The sequence below is a fragment of the Polypterus senegalus genome, chromosome 1 (assembly GCF_016835505.1).
Source record: "Polypterus senegalus isolate Bchr_013 chromosome 1, ASM1683550v1, whole genome shotgun sequence".
Classification (NCBI taxonomy): Eukaryota; Metazoa; Chordata; class Cladistia; order Polypteriformes; family Polypteridae; genus Polypterus; species Polypterus senegalus.
The window spans coordinates 134896136-134920706 of NC_053154.1; the positions used below are offsets into that span (position 1 = coordinate 134896136).

Below are 24571 nucleotides of genomic sequence, written 5' to 3' on the forward strand. Positions count from 1 at the left end.
TTTGGCTGAATGAGCCCCACAAAAGGAAGATGCAGTGTGATCAGTCTGATAGTGCGGATATGGACTGTCGAAATGACTTTGGACAGAGAGAGAAGCTAGAGGTGTTCTCTTTGGCCCTGATAAGCTTTAAAAACCAGTAGGTTAAAGTGAAAGTTTTGCTGAGAGAGAGAACCATAAAGAAAGAAACAACAACAGCCATACTAAAAGAAGGAACAATGCAACCTTAAGAGAAAGAACGCCACACGCATTGGGTGTTTTGGACAAGGACAGCTCCTGAAACAGTCAGTTTGTATAAATGATTTGGCCAAACCATTTTACTTTTTGGCACATTGAGAATATTTAAGAAAATTAAACACTATAATGACTGAATAAAAGTTTATTGCCTGGGGTAGAGAGAAAAGAGGAAACATCCTCCAATAGGAGATATGAAGCATGGTAGCTGTTCATTCTGGGTGAAGTCAGTCCATAATCCATTGTGGCTGGCCAGGCTTTGTCTCCTTCCAGGGCAGAGATTGTGGGGATAAGAGAACAAGAGTGGGTGTGGATGACATATGAGTGGATCAATATTTCAAAGAACCTGGGCGTGGGAATAAAAGATTAATTTTTTTCAGATAGGGTTACCCCAAGACCCCTCCATGATAAAAAAAAAAAGCATAATTTAAGTGGGTTTGATCATTGATTGCAACGAATAGCACGGCGTCACACGTCAAGATGTTCCTGGCAAGGAAAAGACAGAGGTATTACAGAGACAATTAGGAGACACCTTTGTGATAATTTGTATCCCCATTGCGATGCAACAATGTGAGAAGCATAAATGGGGCTTCAAAGTTGGCAGTCATGCAATGAATAGATACTCACGCCACACAACATCTTTGAACTGTGCATTGAGTTCCAGAGACCAATATAATTACTTTACTTGACTTGAAAAGCGTTCGACGGTCCACACAGATAAATACAGTGTAACACTGCCAGGTTTAATGGCTTTCCCAGTGAAAAATTAAATCTCCAAAATATCTACTAAAACTCCAGCTGACAACATCACCATTGCCACTGATGTACATCAGGTTTGTATTTTGTTACTACCTATGTTCCTTTAGTTGATTGACTTCATAATCCAAAGGACAGGAATTGGGCGAAAACTGGGTATATACAGTGGAATGAACAAGTAATTGACAGAGCTAGACCTTGCAATGACCTGGCATTGGCCTACTTGCAAAAATAAGTGATGAACTGCAGGCGCTTAAGATCAACCTGGAAAAGTCAGCCATGCAGATCAGCAGTTAACAAACGATAAGTTAAATCCCCTTTGGTAGATAATATAGATTGATTCACCTACATTAGGAGTGTACTAACCAATGGAAATAACGTAGACAAAGAGGGTTATACTGTAGCAGAATAGGCAAGGTATTTGGGTGAATACACTCAATAGAGTCATCAACAACTGTTAACGTCAACACTAGTTTACCTGTATAATGCCACAGTAATACCTATCATCATTTATGCCAATGAAATATGGAAAATCATGACTTGAATATCACAGACAATAAATAATTTATAGAAATGTTGTCTGCAAAAAGAGTCTGTGTCATCTATTTTGACCACATTGTAAATTAATAGCTTCTAGAAGAAGCCAGGTCACTGAGCTTTTAAGTCACATTGCAGTGACAGAATACAGAAAATATTTATGCCTATCAAACCACCATGTATGGTGGCATCAATATATTGGCATCAAATGGGAAGGGGACAAAAGAGGCATCAGCTAATTCTACATGTTGGCAATACATTGCCCACTGATGTGCACAGCATCACAGAAGGATCCAGGTCAAACTAAGCTCACTAAAGCTAAGGTTACTAACAAAAGATCGCAGCTCAACTTATCTCTTGGTAATCTTGGTGGCATCTTTTGCCTGAAGAAAATTGTAAAGTTGAATCAAAATTATAAAAAAACAAAGTTGTAATGAATTTTGGAAAATGCAGAAGGCGATTTGTTTTTATATGTCAAAAGTACCACCTTCAGATACATCAGGTCATGTAAAGCTGATGTCATATTGCATAACTTTTTCTCGTTGGATATGTCAGATTTGCTGATCGCAGTTGCTCATCTTGTTTCTGCACCATCTCAAATGACATGACTGAAAATGACAGACAATGTCACATTTACTGACCGAGTGCCAATATTCCATGTCAGTCGTACTCAATCCTTTCTCTGAGTATTGTGATGCATGACGGAGCTGGTGCTGTAATAAGGACTATGAACTGCAGCAAGTTCAACAGCAATCACTGTCCTTTATTTATTTAGTTTTATTGGGTTTTAATACGTATAACATGAGACATCAGGCAGAAGAGCTTATGTTCTTATTGTGATGTTCAAAATATGCATGCACTACATTCTATGCATTGTACTTGTGTCTGAACTCTCATTGATTTTCTTGCACATAAACAGTCTAACACTTCAACCAAAGACAAACTCAGACCTGTTTGATTTTATCGTAGCCAGTCACAGACTTGTTGGTCTCAATCATTTGACATGTCACATTAGACGATAGACTTCATGGGAAAGTGCTGCTGACTGCTTCTGTCTGGCTAACACTGTATAAATGAAGACTATGACTCACTGGAAAAGTCACCTAAAGTGGCATAACTTCAAGGTAAGAATCAATAGGGATTTAAAATTTTAAAATGTAAAAGAAGTTTTATATCAAATTTTTAGATTCCATAATTACAACCTTTAACCTGACAAGTGATCACAGAAGCCAAAGAGGATTGTTTTTTCTTTTTCTGTCACTACGAGCTTTACATATTTTCATTTTTGTTGCCATATTTAAAATGGGAGAAAAAAACTTGAAACATTTACTTTGTCGATCTTATAATGGTTTAAAGGTGTAAAAGAGGGGTGTCAGGGACCTCTGGAAATGTGCTAATTTGCAGGGTTTAGCTAACAGAAAGCTGAGCGCAGGAGTCACGGTCAGATGACTGACGATATGAGACTGTTGAATTCCAGTATTTTATATTTATATAACATAAAAAAAAACAACTGCAACAATAAACAAACAAACATTCTGAAGATAAACCAATATGGCAGAAAGAAAAAGTCTGTCATGAACAGGCCACCACTTCTGCTTGAGGGCGTGACCTTATTAAACTATCTTACAAAAGGTATAAATGTTTGTCTCGTGTCAATGTGTCAGTCAGTCTTCCAAAAAAAAAAAGGTCCAAATGTATAAAAGACGTGTATAATTATATCACTAATGTATTTGTCAGTTACTCTTCCAATTCTCTCCAAATGTAGTAAACTAAAGTTTAGTGCAGGGCTACTGCCTGTAACGGCATAATGTATCATTAAAAATGGATGTTTTGTGTGATGCTAGTTAGAAGTAAAAGGTTGTGTGACTTTTGTTTGCAGAGTGACATGATATGTCTACTTAAGATTGACATATCCCAAGTGATAGCATTCTCCACAGTTTCTATATTCCATAGTACCACAGTACCACCAACATTGGAGTACTAACAAGGCCACCCCAATTATAATGAGAGTATTTTGCATGCTGCTCACACAAGTTATTTGTATATTTGTATATACTGGCAGCTTGCAAATTTTAAAGGTTCAGGGAAAAGTATAGAGCTGCATATAAATTGTGAATAGGCTCCAGCTTTTCCACAAACCCTGCTCTGGATAAGAGGAATTGGAAAATGGATGTGAAGCTGGAATGATATGACATATTCTTATTTCTGCAAAAAATTAACCTTCAGACGATTGACCTCTCGTTTTCTCAAGAATATAAGGCTGTATAGATGAGCTTGTGGTGGAGGGAATAAGTTTGTGCCATGCATATTATATGGCTGCAATGTAACCACAAATCATCATCATTTCTCCACCACCATGCTTCATGGTTGGCAATTTCCAACTAAATGAGCTTTGTGACCACAGCTGTGGTTTTCCGTGAATATTTAAGCCAATGCAGTTATACTTTCACAAGTTTTCTGCCATAACATCCTCTCATTAGTCGTGAAGGTTGTATGTTGTGACTTACGCAGGTAAATATTCATTTGGTTGCATTTTGGCTATTTTTTTCTTATTATTTACAATATTGTCGTATACTTTAAATTTTGCTCATACCACACATTACCATTCATTATACAGTATACAGTATATATGAGGGACTGGACCCTAGCTGTGAATGATCCCTACTAACTCTGTCTTTGATCATATGTTTTGAGACTATTCTAAATTCAGACCATTCTAGGGAAGATATTTCATTAGTTAAATGTCAGATTTACAAATGTTCCAAATTCTTTGATGGCATTGGTCAGAGTAACACTCGATTGGACTAATTATGTAATAATAAACTCACAGTCATTTCATACATTACATTCTGAGTGCATTAATTGATTTTACAGGAAGTATCCTAATGCACTTTCCATAGCTTAATTCGAAAGGCAACATCCTATAGTGCCTAAAATGAGAAAAAAAAATCTAATTTTCTTTGTGTTTAACAGTGTACAATTTTTAAGAATTTGGCAATAATTTGTTGATGGTATTGCAAAATAAGTTAGCTGGCGTTCTTCTTTATGTCTGTTGTTTTACATTATATTGAGGAACTATTTCATAATGGAGCTTTTTGATCAAATATCTGTTTGAATTTAGCAACGATGAAGGTTTATTAATTATATTTTTGAGTGGTATATGTTTTACATACAGCAATGTGATTTTTATAGTAGATTGTGACTGATTGTTTGATATCATTTTTAATGCAATGCATTCTTTTAAACTAAAGTAAAAAATGTACAGAATGATCCATAAAGTACTTCCATAAAAATGTCACTTTAATGATACTGCAGAAAATCACAGAATGGAAGAATTTACAATATCATACAATAAATGACACTGTACAATAGTATACAATCAAGCACATAAATTATATTGTACATCAATAAATGTAGAATAAAATAAATAGGAAATTGAACGAAGCAAACAAATTCAATAACATCCTGTAGGAAAATTTTACTGCTCAAAGGTGGATCGTTGATTGTTCATGAGACTTTAAAAACATTCTCATTTATTTTTCATTTAAGAATTAACTTTGTCACAGATATTTCTCCTAAAATTCCTCAGAAGAAATAGCTTTAGACAGAAAGGGGACATGAGATACAACTGAAGTCAAAGGAGTGAAAATTGAGAATTTGGTTTGAAAAGCATGATATATTTTGTGAGATCTCTTGCTAGTTTTGTTGTAATCTCTTTCAAGACTTCATATTGATTACTTATTATTAGACTAACACCTTTATCCAAGGTGACTTACAGCATTTGAGATATAATTGATTCCATTTTTTTGTTTTTGGAGTACAAGCAGATGAAGTGACTTAGTCATCGTCACATGGTGTTAGCAGTGGGATCTGAACACACAATATCAGAGTCTGAAGTCCAGAATCTTACCTACTATGCCACACTGCCTGCCTTTTCTTTTAGAATGAGTATGATCTAATCTGATCACAGCAATATAAAATAGAGCAGCTGATAGTACTATTCAGAAGCAAACTACAGTTTTGTAGTCATAGTAAACTGTTTTATTACCACAAGCACCTGTTCATACATTTCACCACGTATTAATGCACACACAATGTAGTAAAAAATGTCAAGACAATAACTAGAAAATGTGAGTCCATTGTGTGACTTTGCTCAGATTTCTGATGAAACTCAAGGGGAGACATTTGCAAGAATACTGGAGTATTTGTTTTGTCAGGAGAAAAACCTGAGAAGCATGAGACAAAGTAGATGTCTCCATTTTATTTCTTTCAGATCTCATTGTTGTCTAGGAGAAGCTAAAAGGATATTAAGGTGATTAGTAAGGTGATTTTTCATTCCTTTAGAATTTCACGTGAAACACATTGTCTCAAATGAAGTAAACAAGCTGCACAGACAAACAGATTAGTACAGAGGAGGCTTAAAGCCTCTGTCCACGCCGACCTTTACAGAGGTGTGTGTGTTGAGGGGTCTTGGATTTGTGTTTCTTCTTTTCTTTCTCTTTATTATCCAGAATGCGCTCAGGTATGCCAAAAAAGTTGTCAGCCAACTTATAAGCTATCTCCACTTATATATTTCTGTGCTTGAGTACATGTGTATGTGTGCATGCGTGCAAGCGCTTGTACGTGCCTACATATGTGCGTACATTTATATTTAAATAAATTATGAATCTCAAAACTACTAGTGTTACATTTTGGGCCTGATCCTATGATTAATTGGAGCAGATGGCAAGAATCCCAATTGAATTAAACAGTTTCTACAGCTGTTATCACTGGACATGGGTTGAACTGTTTTTGAAGGATGTGGAAATAAGTACTGGACAGAACCGAACCAAAAACAATAGGCCTGGAGCCAGTAACAACACAGACACGATAGGCTTTTTTGGAAGTTATCATTGAACATACTGTAGGTTTCCACAAACACATACACACAAACATTTTCTCAACATTTTGAACATCATAGAATCAAATTCTGAAGTTGACTATGTCACACACTTGCATATGGGAGACAGCTAGAGGGACCAATCAAAGGTAATTCCACACCAGGCCAGGGGCCGCTGGGGTGCACTAATCTTTCCTCTGATATTCCTGCAGATCAAATATGGGAAATTCTGCCTGAGTCCAATGACGTCACTTCCGGTTCCAGGCCAGAAGATGTCACTTTCGGGTCCAGGCCCCGAAGACGTCACTTCTGCCGACCTGCCTTAAAACCTCGACAACCTCCCTCTGTAATCAGTTCTGTCTTGGACTCAAACCTGCTCACAACTTTACTTGTATTTATCCATTTTTGCAAACAGTGATTAAGTATACGGGTGGCTGCCCCAAAACCTTTGTCTGTGTTTCAATGCTGATTATTTTCACAACTGGAATAGTGAACTTTTTGACCCTATCACCAAACTTCCATTTACATGGAAGTACAAATAACACAACAGATACAAACAGTGAAAAGAATACAAACAAAATGATTATAGAAATCCCCTCATTAGCATCCTCAATACCCACTCCAGCCCTTTGTGGACAGATGAATAAGCAGGCATCAAACTGAAAAGGCAGAGCAGAAGGCCTGAACGAATTAAAAACTCCCCAAGCCACTGATCACCTGCCATCATGCTGAGCAGCAGATAGCCACTTTTTATTATTGTAACTACCAGTCTGCAAAATGAGGTCTTCCAGAAAGCAGAAGTAAGAGACTCAGGGGATTTGTAAAGAGAGTCCAATGCTAATTTTAATGCAACAGTGTCAAAGTAGAAAAGCAACCACTGTTTCGACGTGAAGGGTGTTTTGATCTTAGAAAGATGAAGATGAATGTCGTGAGCTCCCGTAGAGTAAGGGTGAAAAACAGAAAACCTACACCAAAATCTTTGTGGAAGCACCTCTTTGATCTCTCTATACTTAAAGGGAACAATAAAGAAAAGTGTAAGCATTAAGAAGGAACAGGCAGAATTGAGATCACAAATGCAGGCAAGAGTCGGGAAACAAAAACACAGAAAAAATCGAGCATCTAAGTCTAAATACAGAATCAGAACTGCGGCCAAAATAACTAGCTATTGTCTTTTCCCTAACTAATGCAGAGTGTAAAGTTTTCTGACTCTGGCGGAGTGGTGGCTCTGAGGCTAAGGATCTGTGTTGGTATCCTGAAGGTTGCCGGTTTGAATCCCCGTCACTGCCAAAAGAGATCCTACTCTGTTGGCCCTTGAGCAAGGCCCTTAACCTGCAATTGCTCCAGGGGTGCTGTACAATGGCTGACCCTGCACTCTGACCCCAAGGGGTATGCGAAAACTAACAAATTCCTAATACAAGAAATTGTATAAAGCGAAATAAAGAACAAAAAAAAAGTGTATTTCAAGCCATTGTCCCGAAATGGAGGATGTGTGTTCATGTCACATGTCACAACGCTATTCCATCACATTACGGGTATGGGATATTTTTCTGTAAACATCCTGTCTATGACCATCCGAAACAAGCCACAAAACAATGGTGCCCATAGCGAAGCATTATTTTATAATGGCATCACTGGCATATGCTGAAATATCGGAAAAAGCGTCCACACCAAATATAAATACACAAAAGGTATAGCAGTGAAAACTAGAGGTCCAATAATGTATATCACAACTGAGTACAGAGCAGATAAGTCCAGGAGGATGATGATATTGAAAAAAAAGGAAAAAGGAAAGAGAGTCAGAAATGAAAGGCCAGAGGGAGGAATCATTGCAGCAGAACATAAACAAGCGGAGAAAAGTTTAGAGAACAAAAGTAGCAGCAGTGGCTCAAAAGTCAGACCATTTCAAATGTAACATATAATCAAAGCATGAATTTGAATTGAATATGTTGCTGATTATTTATGTTGGCTGAATTTATAATTCAGTATAGTAAAGGAAGCTGGGATCATGCAGAAGTTCAGTGAATAAAACCCCATGCTGACGTACATCATATCAAAACGTATCTTTATGAAATTGTGTAGAAGTATTGACATTTATTTCTGAAACACTCAAAATGTGTAAAATAGGGAAAATAGACACCTGATCAAGCAAATAGTAAAAAGGCGAGTAATGTGAGTGTGTGAAATTTAACAATGCAGCCCTCAAGGAACTGTACATTAGACTTAGTTTTAAAACTGTTGAGCAAATTTAGAAACAGAAAAGCCTAATTCAGAAAGAATTTCAATGAGAAGGCAGCATTTGAATGGAACAAAAGAGAGAACCCACCACAGCCTACTAGGAGCCAAACTTTTGAGGGCCCCGGTTTCACCTACCTGGCTAAGTTTTATGGAGCAGCTTAACTTACTGTACAGCTAAATTCATTTTTGCCACTTATGTTATCTTTCATCATCCATAAGGCAGATTCATTCTAGTTTGTGGCACAGTCTCTTAACCATCTTTCTGTGTGCTATTGTGTGTTGATTGAGAAAATAATACCTGTCTTTGTAGGAGCGGATCATCGTAATTCCCAGGAGGAAGTACATCATCATTGATAAGGCAATCATCGCAAGGCCCAACAGAATGGCTCTGTCTTCTCCTGCTTTTAAAGCTGTAACAGTTTTCTTTTTGTCCAAGAGCTCATACTGACGTATTTTCTGGTAAAATGTCCTTAATGTATACCAGGAAGGGAAAGAAAAATACACAAAATGCGTTATTTTCATTATTCTTTTCTTTTGAACAACACTCCTGTATCTTCGCTATCATAGGTATTGTTTCCAATGTTACAGTGTTTCAATGAACAAACAAACTCCATTCCAAAGTTTTAAACTGTACAGTTTGTGTTTTTGCAGCTCATGGATTTTTTGGTAAGGCTGTGCTGTTTTTATAATAGGCTGTATAAGTTTTAATATCATTTTGGAAGGTTAAACCAAACCCAGTTGTTGTAGGTGTACATTCCAAGTCCCTTTGTGGCCTTCTTATTTTGAATCTGTAGTTCAAGTATAGGAACATTGTGGCAAAGTTAAATCTGTCACGTGAAGTGTGCCATGAGCTCACCACCCTCACATTTAGCTCATCCAGCTCAGCTCTCATTTGTCTTTTTAATTGTCAGGCCAACTGGTGCAAGGTTGCAAGTTAAAGTGGATCAGAGTTGGGATGCTGGAACATATCCCAGCAGCATTGGGTTCAAGGCAGAAACCTGCTCATTATATGGCCCCATCATGCACACAACCATACCATACTCATACACACACAGGTGTCAATTTAGAATCATCAGTTAACCATCTTTGGTTATGTTTTATAATAAATATCTGAAGAAAATGAATAAGCACTCTACATTAATGGGTGCTAGAGTGGTACAGTGGCTAGTGCTGATGCCTCACAGCTCCTGGAGACTGGTTTTTAAGCGGCTGTTCATTGTGTGGAGCGGTTTTGTTTCCAGTTACTCCAATTTTTCTCCCCCACAATAAGACATATAGGTTAGATTTATTGTTGGCTCATTGAATGTGGGAGATTGAGTATTAGTAAAACCTTCAATGGACTCATTTGGTGCTTAGGGTTGGTCCTCATCTTGTCCCAAAGCTAATGTAGACAGACTCTGGACCATAAGTTGCATAAGGAATGGATAAAAGAATCTAAATTCATCATGACCATCATGCAAATATGTCAACTGAAATGAAGATTGGTTGATCATCAACAGGCTTTTTATGAATTCTCAGTAGTATTTCCACATGGAAATATTTACAAAATTAAGAATAACTACAAAAATCACTGAGGTTTTACTTTGAAACAGGACAAGATGTTGGACTTCACAAGATGCTGTTTGATTCCCAGACAGCAGACCAGGGAAACCCTTCATACACAACAACTGAGCTTAAAATCAGCATTTTATTTTATATAAGTGATTGTAGAATTAAAATTGATCTTTTTCAGTCCTGCATTAAATTCATTTGCATTTTAAATAAATTTGCACTTCAATGTGAAAATATTCATTATTCTACTGACAATGTAAATGTAAAGTTCTGCTCAAGTTACATCTCCTGCTATGTAAAAATGACATTTTTGAAAAGACTAATTTATTAGTTTCAGTCAAAGAGGAAATCTAGAAGGAAGAAAAATACACATACCATACTAAACATAGAAATTCAAATAAAAATGGACTTTCCTATCTACCCTCTTTATAGTCATACCTTCTTTCATGCTGGGTACCTTGAGAAGCTCTGGTGCTCGTCCAAAGGAACATACTTTTGGACGTCTGAGTGCAGCTTCTTCTGTACGCTGAGCTTTGAGTGGTATAACGTGAAGACCTAAAGGAGACATGAAGAAGCAAATGAATATGTACATATACACATATATATATGTATATATATATATATATATATATATATATATATACAGTGTGTGATAGATAGTGACAGATAGGGGGTGCTATCGCTCCCTTGAACCCTTGTCCAAGACACCAGACACCAGGTAAAAGTCCAATAATCTTCTTTATTTGGACAAATACAGTGCACAAGCACCCTCCTCTCCACAATACTCATATAATAAATACCAATAATCAATAACAATACAATCCTCCACTCCCAGACGCGTTGCCATCCTTCCACCCAGCTCAGCTCAACGCTCTAGTATCTCTCTCAGTCTTTTATAGTCCCTGACCCGGAAGTGTTTCCAATCCCCAGTCCATGTGATCTCCTATCACTTCCGGGTCAGATAAAAAGTCCTTTTCTTCACCCCGGAAGCACGTCATTTCCCTTTTCCGTGTGACTCGGATGTACTTCGGGTGTAGGGAGAATATCCTTTGCTCCTCCCTGTTGCGGCCTCCATGGTATCCAGCAGGTCTGTGGATAAAAACTCCATTGTCCAGGATTCCCTGCTGGTCTTCGGGGCACCTCCATGTTGCAGGGAGGGCTCCATCTGGCAGCCTGGGGGTATTGGCCGTGATAAACGATATATGTACAGCGGAACCTCGGTTCACGAGCGTCTCGGTACACATACAACTCGGTTTACGACCAAAAAGTTCGCCAAACTTTTGCCTCGGTTCATGACCACACACTCGGTATACGAACAAGCCAGTTTCCCTTTCGGTTTGTGCGCGCTGATGATTTCCGCACGTGTTGCATTGTTCTCAGTCAGACGTGTGTGCTTGTGCGTGCTTGCACGTGCGTGCATGTTTTTGCTGTGAACTCTTTGTGCTCTATTTCATTTCCCTTCCGGTTCATACTCGCCAATTACTGTATTTAAGCACGTGTTGAGCCGCTCCCTGTTCATTGTTCTCAGTCAGACGTGCATGCTTTATCTGTGATCTCTTTGTGCCCTACAGTATTTTGTGTGCTTTTGCGGTTAGCCAGGGCTTCTAAGCAAGTGAAGAGTGGTGAGAAGAAAGTTTTGCAGAGAATTGAAATCGAAGTAAAGAAAGAAATTATTGAAAAGTATGAGCATGGCATTTCTGTTACTGATCTTACCGGCGAGTACCAGAAGTCAAAACCTACGATTTCGACTATTCTAAAGCAGAAAGAATCTATTAAAGCAGCTGATGTTGCAAAAGGAGTTACAGCGTTAACCAGGCAGAGGCCTCAAGTGCTGAAAGAGGTGGAAAAACTGTTTACCAGTTTATTCATTTACCAATTTGAGAACCCTCATGCTTTCAAGCAGCACAATGTAAACAAAGCCAGACTGCCAGTAATGTGGAGGGCAAACACGAAGGGTTGGGTCACAAGAACTTTGTTTTTGGAATGGCTGCATGAGGCTTTCGCTCCCACCAGCTAAACAGCTAAAAACACCAGAAACCCAAGAAATCACAAGAGAGAAAACACCTGAAGGAAAACATCCCTCTATCGCGGAGCCAGACTCTCCCTCAAAACTGTAACCTTCTCTACACCCAGTTCCTCCTCACTTCATGTCAGAACTCGACTCATGCAAGGTTAGTTTTCTTGGTGGTTTATGGTTTTTGTATTATGGATTTTTCAAATGTTCATTTTTCGGTTCATAGCGTGAATTGTTGCAGTGTTACTTTTCACTTTTTACAAATGTTCATTTTTTTCCCCTGTGCTTAAAACTCATTAAAAAAAGTGATCAACTTGCAAGGCTATAGCGCAAACTCCTGTAATGTTACTTTCTTGGTTGCTTGTGGTTGGTTTTTAAATAAAGTTCTGATTTGTTCAAATGTTCCTTTTTTCCCCCCTGTGCTTAAAACTCATTAAAAAAAAGTGTTTATACAGAGATCGGCTTGCAAGACAATAGCGTGAACTGCTGCAATGTTACAGAGAGAAAGAGAGCGCGTGTGCTGGAGAGCATGGGCTTGCGTGCTGGAAAGAAAGAGAGAGAGAGAGCGTGGGCTCACGTGCTGGAGAGAGAGAGAGAGGGCATGCAGCTGAGAGCGAGCCTGCGCTTGTAGCTGAGCAGGGCGCCTGGGTGTTTGTGTCAGTGTTATTCAATGTTTTTGCATTCTATGGTATAATTAACTATATTTGTGCTTAAAAATATATTTACATACAGTTTGTACAGTCTGGAATGGATTAATTGTATTTACATACAATCCTATGGGGGAAATTGCTTCGGTTCACGACCAAATCAGTTTACAACCAGAGGTTTGGAACGAATTATGGTCGTGAACCGAGGTTCCACTGTACAGGGTGGTCCAGATCTAATTATGCAATTATGAAAAGGCGAACACATCGCACCCGCTGTTCAACTGACAACCGTTGCCACTCCATTTTGGAATGCAGGGCAGGTGCTGCCATCTATCAGCAACAAAAAGAATTTTTTGTAAATTCTCTATGTAATAAACTTAATAAGTTATAGCGTAATGAAAATTGCATAATTAGATCTGGACCATCCTATATATATAGCCTCACTCATATAGTCAACAGCCGTATGAGTGTATAATGTTTACTACAGCATTGTGACTGTGTGTATGTGCGCTCGCTGTGAAGTGCGAGTCCCCGTCTTGCGCCCCAAAACACAAAGCTGAGTCTCAGTACTTTAACAACACTAGCTTTATTCAGCTTGAAACAGCAACAGCGCGGTTATTTATTGTAGCGGGATCTTTATAATGTTCCTTGTATCACCCATCGACGGGAAACACAGCATGTCTGCGATCATTTTGGATACGCTTATACGGCGAACTGCTACAGCGCTGGGAGACTGCGATTGCTTTGGGACGGTCTTCTGGTGTCGTTCCGTTGAGTGGAATCCCACAAGAGTTTAGAAACTCACTCACACCAGCCATGATTCTTTTTAAAGGTAAAGTGCAGGTTAATTTGTTTTATGTATTTTTACTTTATATTTTGTACTAGTAGAATACCAAGGCCAGAGCATGAGAAGTAGTGTGTAAAAGAAGTTATGAAAAGGAAAAGGAAAAATTTTAAAAATAACGTAACATGATTGTTAATGTAATTGTTTTGTCATTGATATGAATGTTGTTGTCATATCTATATATATATATCTATATATTATATATATATATATATATATAACTATATATATATATATATATATATATATATATATATATATATATAGCAAAATACCCGCGCTTGGGTGCAAAACAGGCAAATACATTGATTTTCTGAATATATAAAGTCAGCGCTGGAATATATAAAGTCAAAACTTGAATAAATAAAGTCATTCCCAAATATATAAAGTCAAAACTTGAACATATAAAGTCAGCGTCGGTATATATAAAGTCATTCCTGATTATAGAAAGTCAACATCGGAGTATATAAACTCATTCCTGAATATATAAAGTCAAAGTGAAAATATATTGATTGAAACGACTCTGAACTGAAGTAAGTTAACAAAAAACGTATTCAGAAAAATAAATTAAAAAAACACTGTTCAGTTAATGTTTTGAAAATAATGCATGTGCCCTGCCCAGGATTGGTTCCTGCCTTGCGCCCAGTGGTGACTGGGATTGGCTCCAGCAGACCCCCGAGACCCTGTGGTCGGATTCAACGGGTTGGGAAATGGATGGATATTCCAGCACTGACTTTGTATATTCCGACGATGACTTTATATATTGAACGGACGAAACTTCACTTTGGTAACTGATCATGCTCCACTTCAATACCGACAGAAAGATACAAACTCTCGCCTCATGAGATGGTTTCTGGGCTTACAACCTTACCGTTTCACAGTAAAACATCGACCAGGTTCTGAACACGTCAACGCAGACGTATTATCAAGACTAAATGAACCTGGTACAGAGAGTCGCTTGATTCACGGGAATGTGAATAAAGCTGAGGGGGAGGGTATGAGCTGGAGGCCTGATCGCACCCCAAGAAGATACAGACGCCTCTGGGCAAACCACAACCCCTGAAACACAGACTACCCTCACATTGCTCTTTACTTTCTCACTTCCGCTATAACGCGTAATGCAAACCTTGCGCGATACTCCGCTAACTTAAAAGCCTTGTGCAGCGCCTGTCAGTTGAAAATTGATTGTTTGCTTGCTTTTATCGCTCTCTCTCTCTGCTCCTAGCGGAACTGTCATCTCTGACTTGTCATGGAGCACGTTTAAGCTCATGTGTTTGCAGTGTTTCACTAAAAATCCTTCTTGTTTCTATGACCTCCAGTGTCTCTGTGCAAATCTGTGACCCAAGCGTGACAATATATTCCGACGCTGACTTTATATATTCAAGATTTGACTTTATATATTCCAGCGCTGACTTTATATATTCCGAAATATTCCGACACCGTCTTTATATACTCAGGTTTTGGGAAGCGCTGATCAATGTAATCGATATACCAGGAAATCATGCATTGACAGAAGTTCAACTTTGCTTGTAATTGAAACTGTGATTAAATGCATAATTTTTTTAATGCGTTATGGAGCACATGCATCGAAGCTTCTCAGCTGTGTGATTGTCAATGTAACCTTTTGTAAGTAGTGCTTGGAGGATTCAGTGTGGAGAAACTCTAGAGACAGCGTGTGTATTAACTTGTGGATTTTTCTGTGAGTATTTGGTAGCAGCGTCACAAAGTCACTTCTGTAAGACTGCGCTGGCGGAGCTCAGCTCAGAGCGAAATGAGGTGAATGGGAGGGGAGATGATGACATGACTTCCCCACCCGCCTTAACTGTCAATCCCCCACAAACACAGTCTCTAGGAATTTGCATAAATACAGCCGTTCACGTGCAATTTTAACTTAGTTACAAAGTGATCAGAACTCTCGTTTATATCCTGCGCCCTCTCATTAAACTTGTATCCCGCATTACCCGTGGGCATATCAAACGCCAGCGGCAACGTGTCTATGAACTTAATTTAAACTTCAGGTTTACACCGTGCTTTGTTTCCGAAGTAGCAGCACTCATGAATATGGGTATATGTCACTCGCTCACTTCTTATTGTTTCGCTGTTTCGCTGGAATCGCTGCCTGCCACACACACACACACATATAAAGTTATATATATACACATATATATATACATATACATATATATATATATACACATATACAAATATATACATATATACAGATATATATACACATATATATATACATATATATTATATATATATATACATAGCTATCTACATCATATATACACGCACATACATACATACACACACACAAATTATATATATGTGTGTGTGTGTATGTATGTATGTATGTGTGTGTATATATATACACACATACATACAAACATACACACAAGTATATATATGTGTATAATATGTATGTGTCTATATGTGTGTGTATAGCTTTGGTTACTGAGTGCAAGGGAAAAATAAAATGTAGCCTATAAGTTATTAAACAGTAAAACATTAATGTTTTAAGAAGTACAGGTACATTGAGCACTACTGGAGTGGTTGCGGGTAAACTACATTTTAAAGACTGTGTAACACAACAGGTAAGTAGTACTAACAGCAGCTAAAATGTATATGGATCATCTCTCGGTAGTAGATCCCTTTTGAAAGGTGCTACACGACGGCTGTGTTATAGAAATTACATGTGAATGTCCAAATTTCTGCATCTGGTAATGTGCCTTACCAGCAATTAAAGAAAATTAGTTTTGTATCCTCTGCAGTGTTAAGAGAGAAAGGCTTTCGTTTGGGATAAAAGGAAAAAAGTTGTAAAGAAAGGAAAGTTCCATTTTTCTTTTATATAGTATAGAGAGATGTGTTCGCTGACGATATAAGCGCCTTTTGGGGACAGTCACGGTGGGTCTTGTGTAGACTGGTGAGATGTCTCCGCCATTAATCGGCTGTGATGGCACTGTCAGTCCTCCACTTGTGTGTGTGTCTTCATAATCCGAGCTGAGGACCTCATAATCGTATACGTGCAAAAGAAAGTGCGGAGCGCCTTAATATTAGTTTGCCGCGGTGTAGAAAAGGGGTCCTGTGTTTGCACTTGTCAGGGCTATAGCGCAGGGGGAGGATGAAAAAAATTAAAAGTGCTCACTTTGACTTAAGGCAGAAGCGCAGTCAGTGTCTCAAAGGCTGGCACAGCTATGCGCGCGTGCCGGCTGCTTGACTTTTGCTGGGCAGGAGACCCCAGTTTTTGCAGACACGTTCACGATATCAAAAGTCTCCGCACTCTTTGGAGGTCATTCATATATATATATAGCAAAATCCCCGCGCCTCGCAGCGGAGAAGTAGTGTGTTAAAGAAGTAATGAAAAAAAAAAGGAAACATTTTAATAATAACGTAACATGATTTATATTGTCATGAGTGTTGCTGTCATATATATGCCTGCCTGAATAAGTCACCCTCGCTTCGCTCTTACTTTTTTACCGTTCATTTAATCATGGCTAATATATCTATACTAATAAAAGGCAAAGCCCTCACTCACTCACTCACTCACTCACTCACTCACTCACTCACTCACTGACTCATCACTAATTCTCCAACTTCCCGTGTAGGTAGAAGGCTGAAATTTGGCAGGCTTATTCCTTACAGCTTACTTACAAAAGTTGGGCAGGTTTCATTTCGAAATTCTACGCGTAAGGGTCATAACTGGAACCTATTTTTCCATATAATGTAATGGAGTCTTGAGTTGGAGATGGCGTCGGGCGGAGTTTGTGTGACATCATCACGCCTCCTACGTAAGTACGTAGAGAACAAGGAAGAACTCCAAACAGCGATGAGCACAAAACGCCATTTCACAATTGAGAAGGCAGAAAAACATTATGAAGCAAATGATGCATACAAGCATATTCATAAGTACAGCTACTGCGGAAACAAAGCACGGCGTGAACCGTAAGTTTATATTAAATTAAGTTCATAGACAGGCTGCCACTAGCGTTTGTAATTTAGTGCCTGCCCATATAAGGCCGTCCATCAGCGGCAATCCAATACAAACACTGCCGGTAAATATTCACGGGTGAAGGACTGTGCTTATGCAGAGGAAGATGAGATGGTCAGGGTGGTGTTTGGCACAAACTCATTGAAACTGCGAGAGAAACTTTTAAGTGCCGGGTCTTAGCTGACATTACACAGATGGCACCAGTACAGCTGGGAACCTTCGATGCAAGAACACCAAGCGGCTCACGTGAACTGACGCAGTGCACAGACAAAAAGCAACAGTTCCAAAGAGTGCTGAACAAAAACCGAATTACACAATTGAGAAGGCAGCAAAAAATATGAAGCGTCTTATACATACAATCATATTCATAAGTGCAGCTACTGCGGAAACAAAGCACACGGTGGAAAAAGTGAATGTCCTGCTAAAGGAAGACAGTGTAAAAAAACCCGTGCATGCAGTTTGTCACATCACAGATAAAAGGAAGACGAGCTGTTTATTGATGCAGTAAGGAACTAATCGATGAATGAAACCTCTTATCTTTACAGCGATTGACAAACACGGAATGTAACTTGAACACATCCTACAAATACGAGCCTGATTGAAAGAAATAATGATAATCAAATCCTTGATGACAGCAACATTCAATAACACTCACAAAACAATTACTGTATATTGACAATCATGTTACGTTATTTTTAAAATGTTCCCCTTTTCATAACTTCTACTTCTCCACTGCGATACGGGTATATATATATAAATGTATATATATACCCGATCTACAATACATACTTTAGCATAGACAAGCCACACGCTGTGGCTAATTGTAGAGTCTTAAGCCTCTAATGCCGACATTCGAGGTTCGATTCGAGAGGGATGTACTGAGTATGTGCGCTACCGATTCATTTTACCTTCGCATCTCCTTGGTTTGGGACGTATGAAAAATATTAGGTTAACGCAGAATCATGTTACGTTATTTTTAAAATTTTCCCTTTCTTAGCACAAGCACAGCTGAGAAGCTTCGATGCATGTACTCCATAACGTTAAAAATAACGCATTTAATCACACTTTCAATTCCAAGCAAACGGGAACTTTTGTCAATGCATGATTTCCTGGTACATCCATTACACTGATGCACACATCACAGCTACAAAAATGTTAGAGTCGGAATAAAGCGCGTTCCTACGACTGATCATTTCGACTACCCGTGCGAAGCCTTGATAAAAGCATGGTTTTGTGCACACTGAAAAGCAAGCAAAATTAGATGCATTACAGAAAGCGGACTTTGTGGCTCTTACTGGGGATCATTGGACTTCCGTGACCGTTAGTAATTCTAAATACATCTAATTACAAAATGTTCAATGATCACACTGTTTTAGCCTAATGTACAAAATAATTTTGGCTAATGTTACTCAGAGTTTAAAGAGTAAGCTGGTCAAATTACCTTTTATGTTTCTGACTTATTTTTTTAAGAAGAAAAACTGCACTTTATGTTGAAATTTTGGTTATTATTATTTAAAGACAATACTATTCTGAAAATGTACTTAAAGTACTTAAACTACCACTTTATTTTTAAGTCTGCCCAATTTTAACCAGGGATGATATTTTTGTTTCTGTTTTGAATTCAAATGCAGTTTAAAGCTTTTTTTCAGAAATTAAAACAGCTTCAGTTTACAATATTCATGTCCATGTCTATTATTTGATTCTGTAAGCCCACTAAAACCGTTTTAAATTAAAAAAAAACATTTGCGATTTGGGGCAAATTTACGTGTCGATTACATACGATTAATCAAGATTAATTCTTACACAGCCTCTAATTAATTGGATTAATTTTTTTAATCGAGTCCCACCCCTAATATATATATATGTAGATTTGTATATATATGTGTATATACAGTATATATGTAGATATGTATATGTTGTATATACAGTATGTATATATGTGTGTGTGTATATATATATAACTGTATATATATGTGTTTGTATATATATATATATATATATTTATATATATGTTTTGTCAGGGATGCCAGGGGCCATGACCCGGCCGGGACGCCAGGAGGGACCGGAAGAGGGTCAGAGCCCTGCCTGGATCACGTGGGGTTCGCCTTCCGGGTTGCTTTGGGGACCACGGGTCAAGGGCATGGAAGCCTTTCCCTGTAGGAGCCCGTGGTCACCGCCAGGAGGCCCCAATGCCTTGGGACTTGTTTCCCCAGCACTCCTGCCACACCAGGAAGTGCTGGGGGGAAGATTTATAACGCCGCCCGGAGAGCAGCCGGGAGGACAGCCGGCACTTCCGCCACGCTGGGGCGGCCAACGGAAGGACTGCCGGGAACACCAGGTGCTCGTCCGGGTCAGCTATAAAAGGGGCCGTCTCTCTTCATTCAGGGCTGGAGTCGGGTGGAAGGAGGACGAAGCAGTGGAGAGTGGAGGCGGCCCGAAGAAAGGCATTGTGGCCAGGATTATTGACTGATTGGGGTACTGTGCACGGTGTGGATTGGGTCTTTGTGACCATTGTTCTGGGTCTTTGTGACCATAATTTGTAAATAGTGTAAATAAACGTGTGGTGGTTTGTGCAAAACAAGATGTCTGCCTGTCTGTGCCCGGGTGCCGTTGACGTCTGGCACAGCCGGCAGGATGCTCCGCCTGTTGCAAGGCGGGGATCTGCAACAAATAAATTTGTTGTGGACGGCCGGGCGCAGCAGGGGACACCACCCACGTTCCGCGGGTGCTGCGTGCACACAGCCCCGCTGGAGAGAAGAAACCCCACGGACCGCCAGGGGTCCGTTTGATGGCCATACTTCCCTGACACGGGCGGCGGTATGCCTAGCTGGAGAGCAGCGGTCTCCAGGGATCGTGCCATTGCTGCAGGCCGAGGCGGCATGGCGTCGGAAGAAGCCTCGCCGAGGAGGTGTCCTCGGTTGGACGGGTCCGGGAAGGTGAGTCCCCTGCCTAGTGGCAGCCGGCCCGGGAGGGCCGGGCGTGTTTTTTCTTTCTCAGGCAGGGACTTCCCGGATTCACGTCGGTGGCGGGCATGCCGGTCTGCAGGGTGCTGGCAACACGCGGCAGCCGCGAAGGCTGCGGAGAAGGAGACGCTGCGTCTCGAAGAGTGCTGGCAACAACGGAGCTGCCGGCAGGCATATCGACGCCGAGAAAAGGGAGGTAAGATGGCCGCGGACCGGATGTCCCTCCCCCTGACAGGCACGCGGTTGGACGGTATGTCTTGGGTGCCCGCCAATGACCGAAGAGAGGCGGGACCAAGGAACATTCGTCACGGGCCGGGGGGAGACCCGATTGGGCCAGAGGAGAGGGCCCACAGGAAGTGGCCGACGTCGGAGGCTGACGTACAGGTAGGCTCCGCGTCGGTTGACTTTCTGTCCTTGCCGGCTGCTCTGACGGAGCTGGGGCGTGCCTTCAGCCTGCAGAGCAGAGTGTGTTACAGTTGCTACGTGCCCTCCGGGCTGCAGTGCGGGATCTGGAGAAGAAGGCGCCGCGACCTTACGGAAGTTTCGACTGACAGCGGGGGCGCTGGGCGCTGGAATCTCCAGCCGGAGAGAACGGCGGATTTGGTGAGTACAGCCGACTCCGTACAGCAACTGGGAGGGTCTGCCGAAAATGGCTGTGATAACGATGAGCAGTTTCGAGTAAGCAGCCCTCCGACAAATAGTGCGGCGCTAATGGCTGTATGCGCTGGCGAGGGGAGTCCGAGAGGACGAGAATGGACACGGGCTGCTTAGTGCCCGGGTCCCAGTGCCCTCCGCCCCGAGTTGGCTGCGGCCTCGCGCTGTACTGTAGGGACGCAGACGGAAAGGGGCTTGTGTTTGTTAATACAAAGTCGCGTACCGTCAAGGCGTCCAAGAGTGAAGGGAGGATTAAGCGGCTGGGTGCTGCTTCCTCCAATATAGTGAGACGCGTTGCTGGGTGCACGCGTATGGCTGGCTGCCCTCTGGGGGAGCAGAGGGAATCCCTGAGGCAGGCAGAGAGAGAGCAGGCGGTGCCGACGACTCCATCATCGAGAGGGACACGGAAGCCGCGGAGAGGGTGCCGATCAGGCAAGTGCCGGGTGATTGGAGGGGAACGCTGCCCGCATGGCACGAGCTGGGTGCTGGCAGCGGTTCTGCCCTGTGTTCTCTTTTGTAGGGACGGACCCGGCGGGCTGAAGGAACCCTTCGTGGCGGAACAGCCCTCTGATGTCGGGCCGTCAGCGGAATGATCTCTGCCGCGCGCAGCTGCGCTCACAGCTGGAGGAGCCGACGGGGAACGAGTGGCTCGGAACAAAGGGCGCGGAGGTCTCGGAGGGGGTGCCGATCGAGGAGGCCCCGGGGTGCCGGTAAAAGGGGGGAGCACAACCTGTGCAAGGCACAGGGATGCACCATGGGTTGGTGCTCAGATTGTGTCTCCGCCCCTGTCCCTGCTAGGAGTGCGGGGCCGGACCCCGGCTATCCTCAGGTAGAACCCGTTTCGGGACTCTGCTGCCCTCGCGGGACGGGTCGCTCTTTCCCACGAGTGGTCTTCGCTGGCTGTGGGGCACTGTCAGGGATGCCAGGGGCCATGACCCGGCCGGGACGCCAGGAGGGACCGGAAGAGGGTCAGAGCCCTGCCTGGATCACGTGGGGTTCGCCTTTCGGGTTGCTTTGGGGACCACGGGTCAAGGGCATGGAAGCCTTTCCTTGTAGGAGCCCGTGGTCACCGCCAGGAGGCGCCCCAATGCCTTGGGGACTTGTTTCCCCAGCACTCCTGCCACACCAGGAAGTGCTGGGGGGAAGATTTATAACGCCGCCCGGAGAGCAGCCGGGAGGACAGCCGGCACTTCCGCCACGCTGGGGCGTGGCCAACGAAGGACTGCCGGGACCACCAGGGGCTCGTCCGGGTCAGCTATAAAAGGGGCCGTCTCCCTTCATTCAGGGCTGGAGTCGGGTGGAAGGAGGACGAAGCAGTGGAGAGTGGAGGCGGCCCGAAGAAAGGCATTGTGGCCAGGATTATTGACTGATTGGGGTACTGTGCACGGTGTGGATTGGGTCTTTGTGACCATTGTTCTGGGTCTTTGTGACCATAATTTGTAAATAGTGTAAATAAACGTGTGGTGGTTTGTGCAAAACAAGATGTCTGCCTGTCTGTGCCTGGGTGCCGTTGACAGTTTATATGTATATATATGTTTATATATGTGTCTGTGTGTGTATATATATATATATATGCCAGCAACACTCATGACAATGACAAAACAATTACATTGTCAATCATCTTACGTTATTTTTAAAATGTTTGCTTTTCTTTTTCATAACTTCTTTAACACACTACTTCTCCGCTGCAAAGCGTGGGTATTCTGCTAGTAAATTATAAAATGGAAGGAGGATTACACTGAGTATGGCTTTACCAAAACAATTATTGATGGCGAATCGATTATTCATAAAGCTTGAATTGGTGATCTTTTTTTTCTGTGTTAACGTCATATTTTTTCATACTTCTTCTCAAACCAAGGGGGTGCAAGGGTAAAATGAATCGGGAACCGCTGATCAATGTAATCGGTGTACCAGGAAATCATGCATTGACAAAAGTTCCCCTTTGCTTGTAATGCAAAGTGTGATTAAATGCATTATTTTTTAACGCATTATGGAGCACATGCATTGAAGCCTCTCAGCTGTGCTTGTGCTAAGAAAAGGAAACATTTTAAAAATAACGTAACACGATTGTCAATGTAACCTTTTGTAAGTAGTGCCTGGAGGATTCAGTGTGGACAAACTCTGGAGACAGCATGTGTATTAACTTGTGGATTTTTCTGTGAGTATTTGGTGGCAGTGTGACGAAGTTGCTTCGGACGACGGCGTTAGCCACGGAGCTCAGCTCAGAGCGAAATGAGGTGAATGGGAGGGGAGATGATGACGTGACTCCCCCACCCGCCTTAACTGTCAATCCCCCCACAAACACAGTCTCTCGGAATTTGCATAAGCACAGCCTTTGACCAGCAATTTGAACTTAGTTAGAAAGTGATCAAAACTGTCGTTTATACCCTGCGTCCTCTCATTAAACTTGTATCCCGCATTAGCCGTGGCATGACAAACGCCAGCGCAGCCTGTCTATGAACTTAATTTAAACTTTAGGTTTACACCGTGCTTTGTTTCCGAAGTAGCTGCAGGCATGAATATGCTTGTACAGTATGTGTCACTCGCTCGCTTCTTATTGTTTCGCTGCCTTCTCAATTGTATAATGCATGTTTTCTTAAGCGCTTTTTGGAGCTCTTCCTGGTTTTCTACGTAATGCGTTGACAGTCAGTTCACGTGATTACGTGGGAGGCGTGATGATGTCACACGAAACTCCGCCCCCCCACGTCATTCCAGCTCAACTCCATTACATTATATGGAGAAAATTAGCTTCCAGTTATGACCATCATGCGTAGAATTTCGAAATGAAACCTGCCCAACTTTTGTAAGTAAGCTGTAAGGAATGAGCCTGCCAAATTTCAGCCTTCTACCTACACGGGAAACTGGAGAATTAGTGATGAGTCAGTGAGTGAGTGAGTGAGTGAGTCAGTGAGGGCTTTGCCTTTTATTAGTATAGATTAAGCATTTTTATATGAATAGTTTTGGGTTGTGGAACGAATCATCTGAGTTTCCATTATTTCTTATGGGGAAATTCGCTTTGATATACGAGTGCTTTGGACTGCGAGCACGTTTCTGGAACGAATTATGCTCACAAACCGAGGTTCCACTGTATATTGTCACAAACATACACTTGGGAGAGAACTTGATGTTTTATCTAGTGGTAATTCCACCCTGAGCTTAGGGCTGAGGTTGTTCCCTATTACTTCTTCTTCTTCTCTCCCTTGCAGATCAAGTGACATCACTTCCAGGTTAAAATTTCATTGCACCCACCACTTCCAGTCTGGCTTCCT

The 24571-nt window shown here is 41.4% G+C and overlaps 2 protein-coding genes across 7 annotated transcripts in view; one reads left to right on the top strand and one right to left on the bottom strand.

Annotated features, from left to right (window-relative positions):
• Positions 1–24571, top strand: part of zmat3 (zinc finger, matrin-type 3) — a 181093-nt gene that overhangs the window by 114123 nt on the left and 42399 nt on the right. The window lies entirely within an intron of this gene.
• The window catches only part of si:ch211-247n2.1 (calcium-activated potassium channel subunit beta-2), a 160833-nt gene that overhangs the window by 18335 nt on the left and 117927 nt on the right, over positions 1–24571 (bottom strand). For all 4 annotated transcript variants that reach the window (XM_039758770.1, XM_039758780.1, XM_039758797.1 and 1 more), the window contains exons 2-3: positions 10628–10744; positions 8937–9107 (exon numbers count right to left, since the gene is read on the bottom strand). In XM_039758770.1, coding sequence (XP_039614704.1) covers positions 8937–9107; positions 10628–10744 — 288 coding nt within the window. The remainder of the gene's footprint in view (positions 1–8936; positions 9108–10627; positions 10745–24571) is intronic.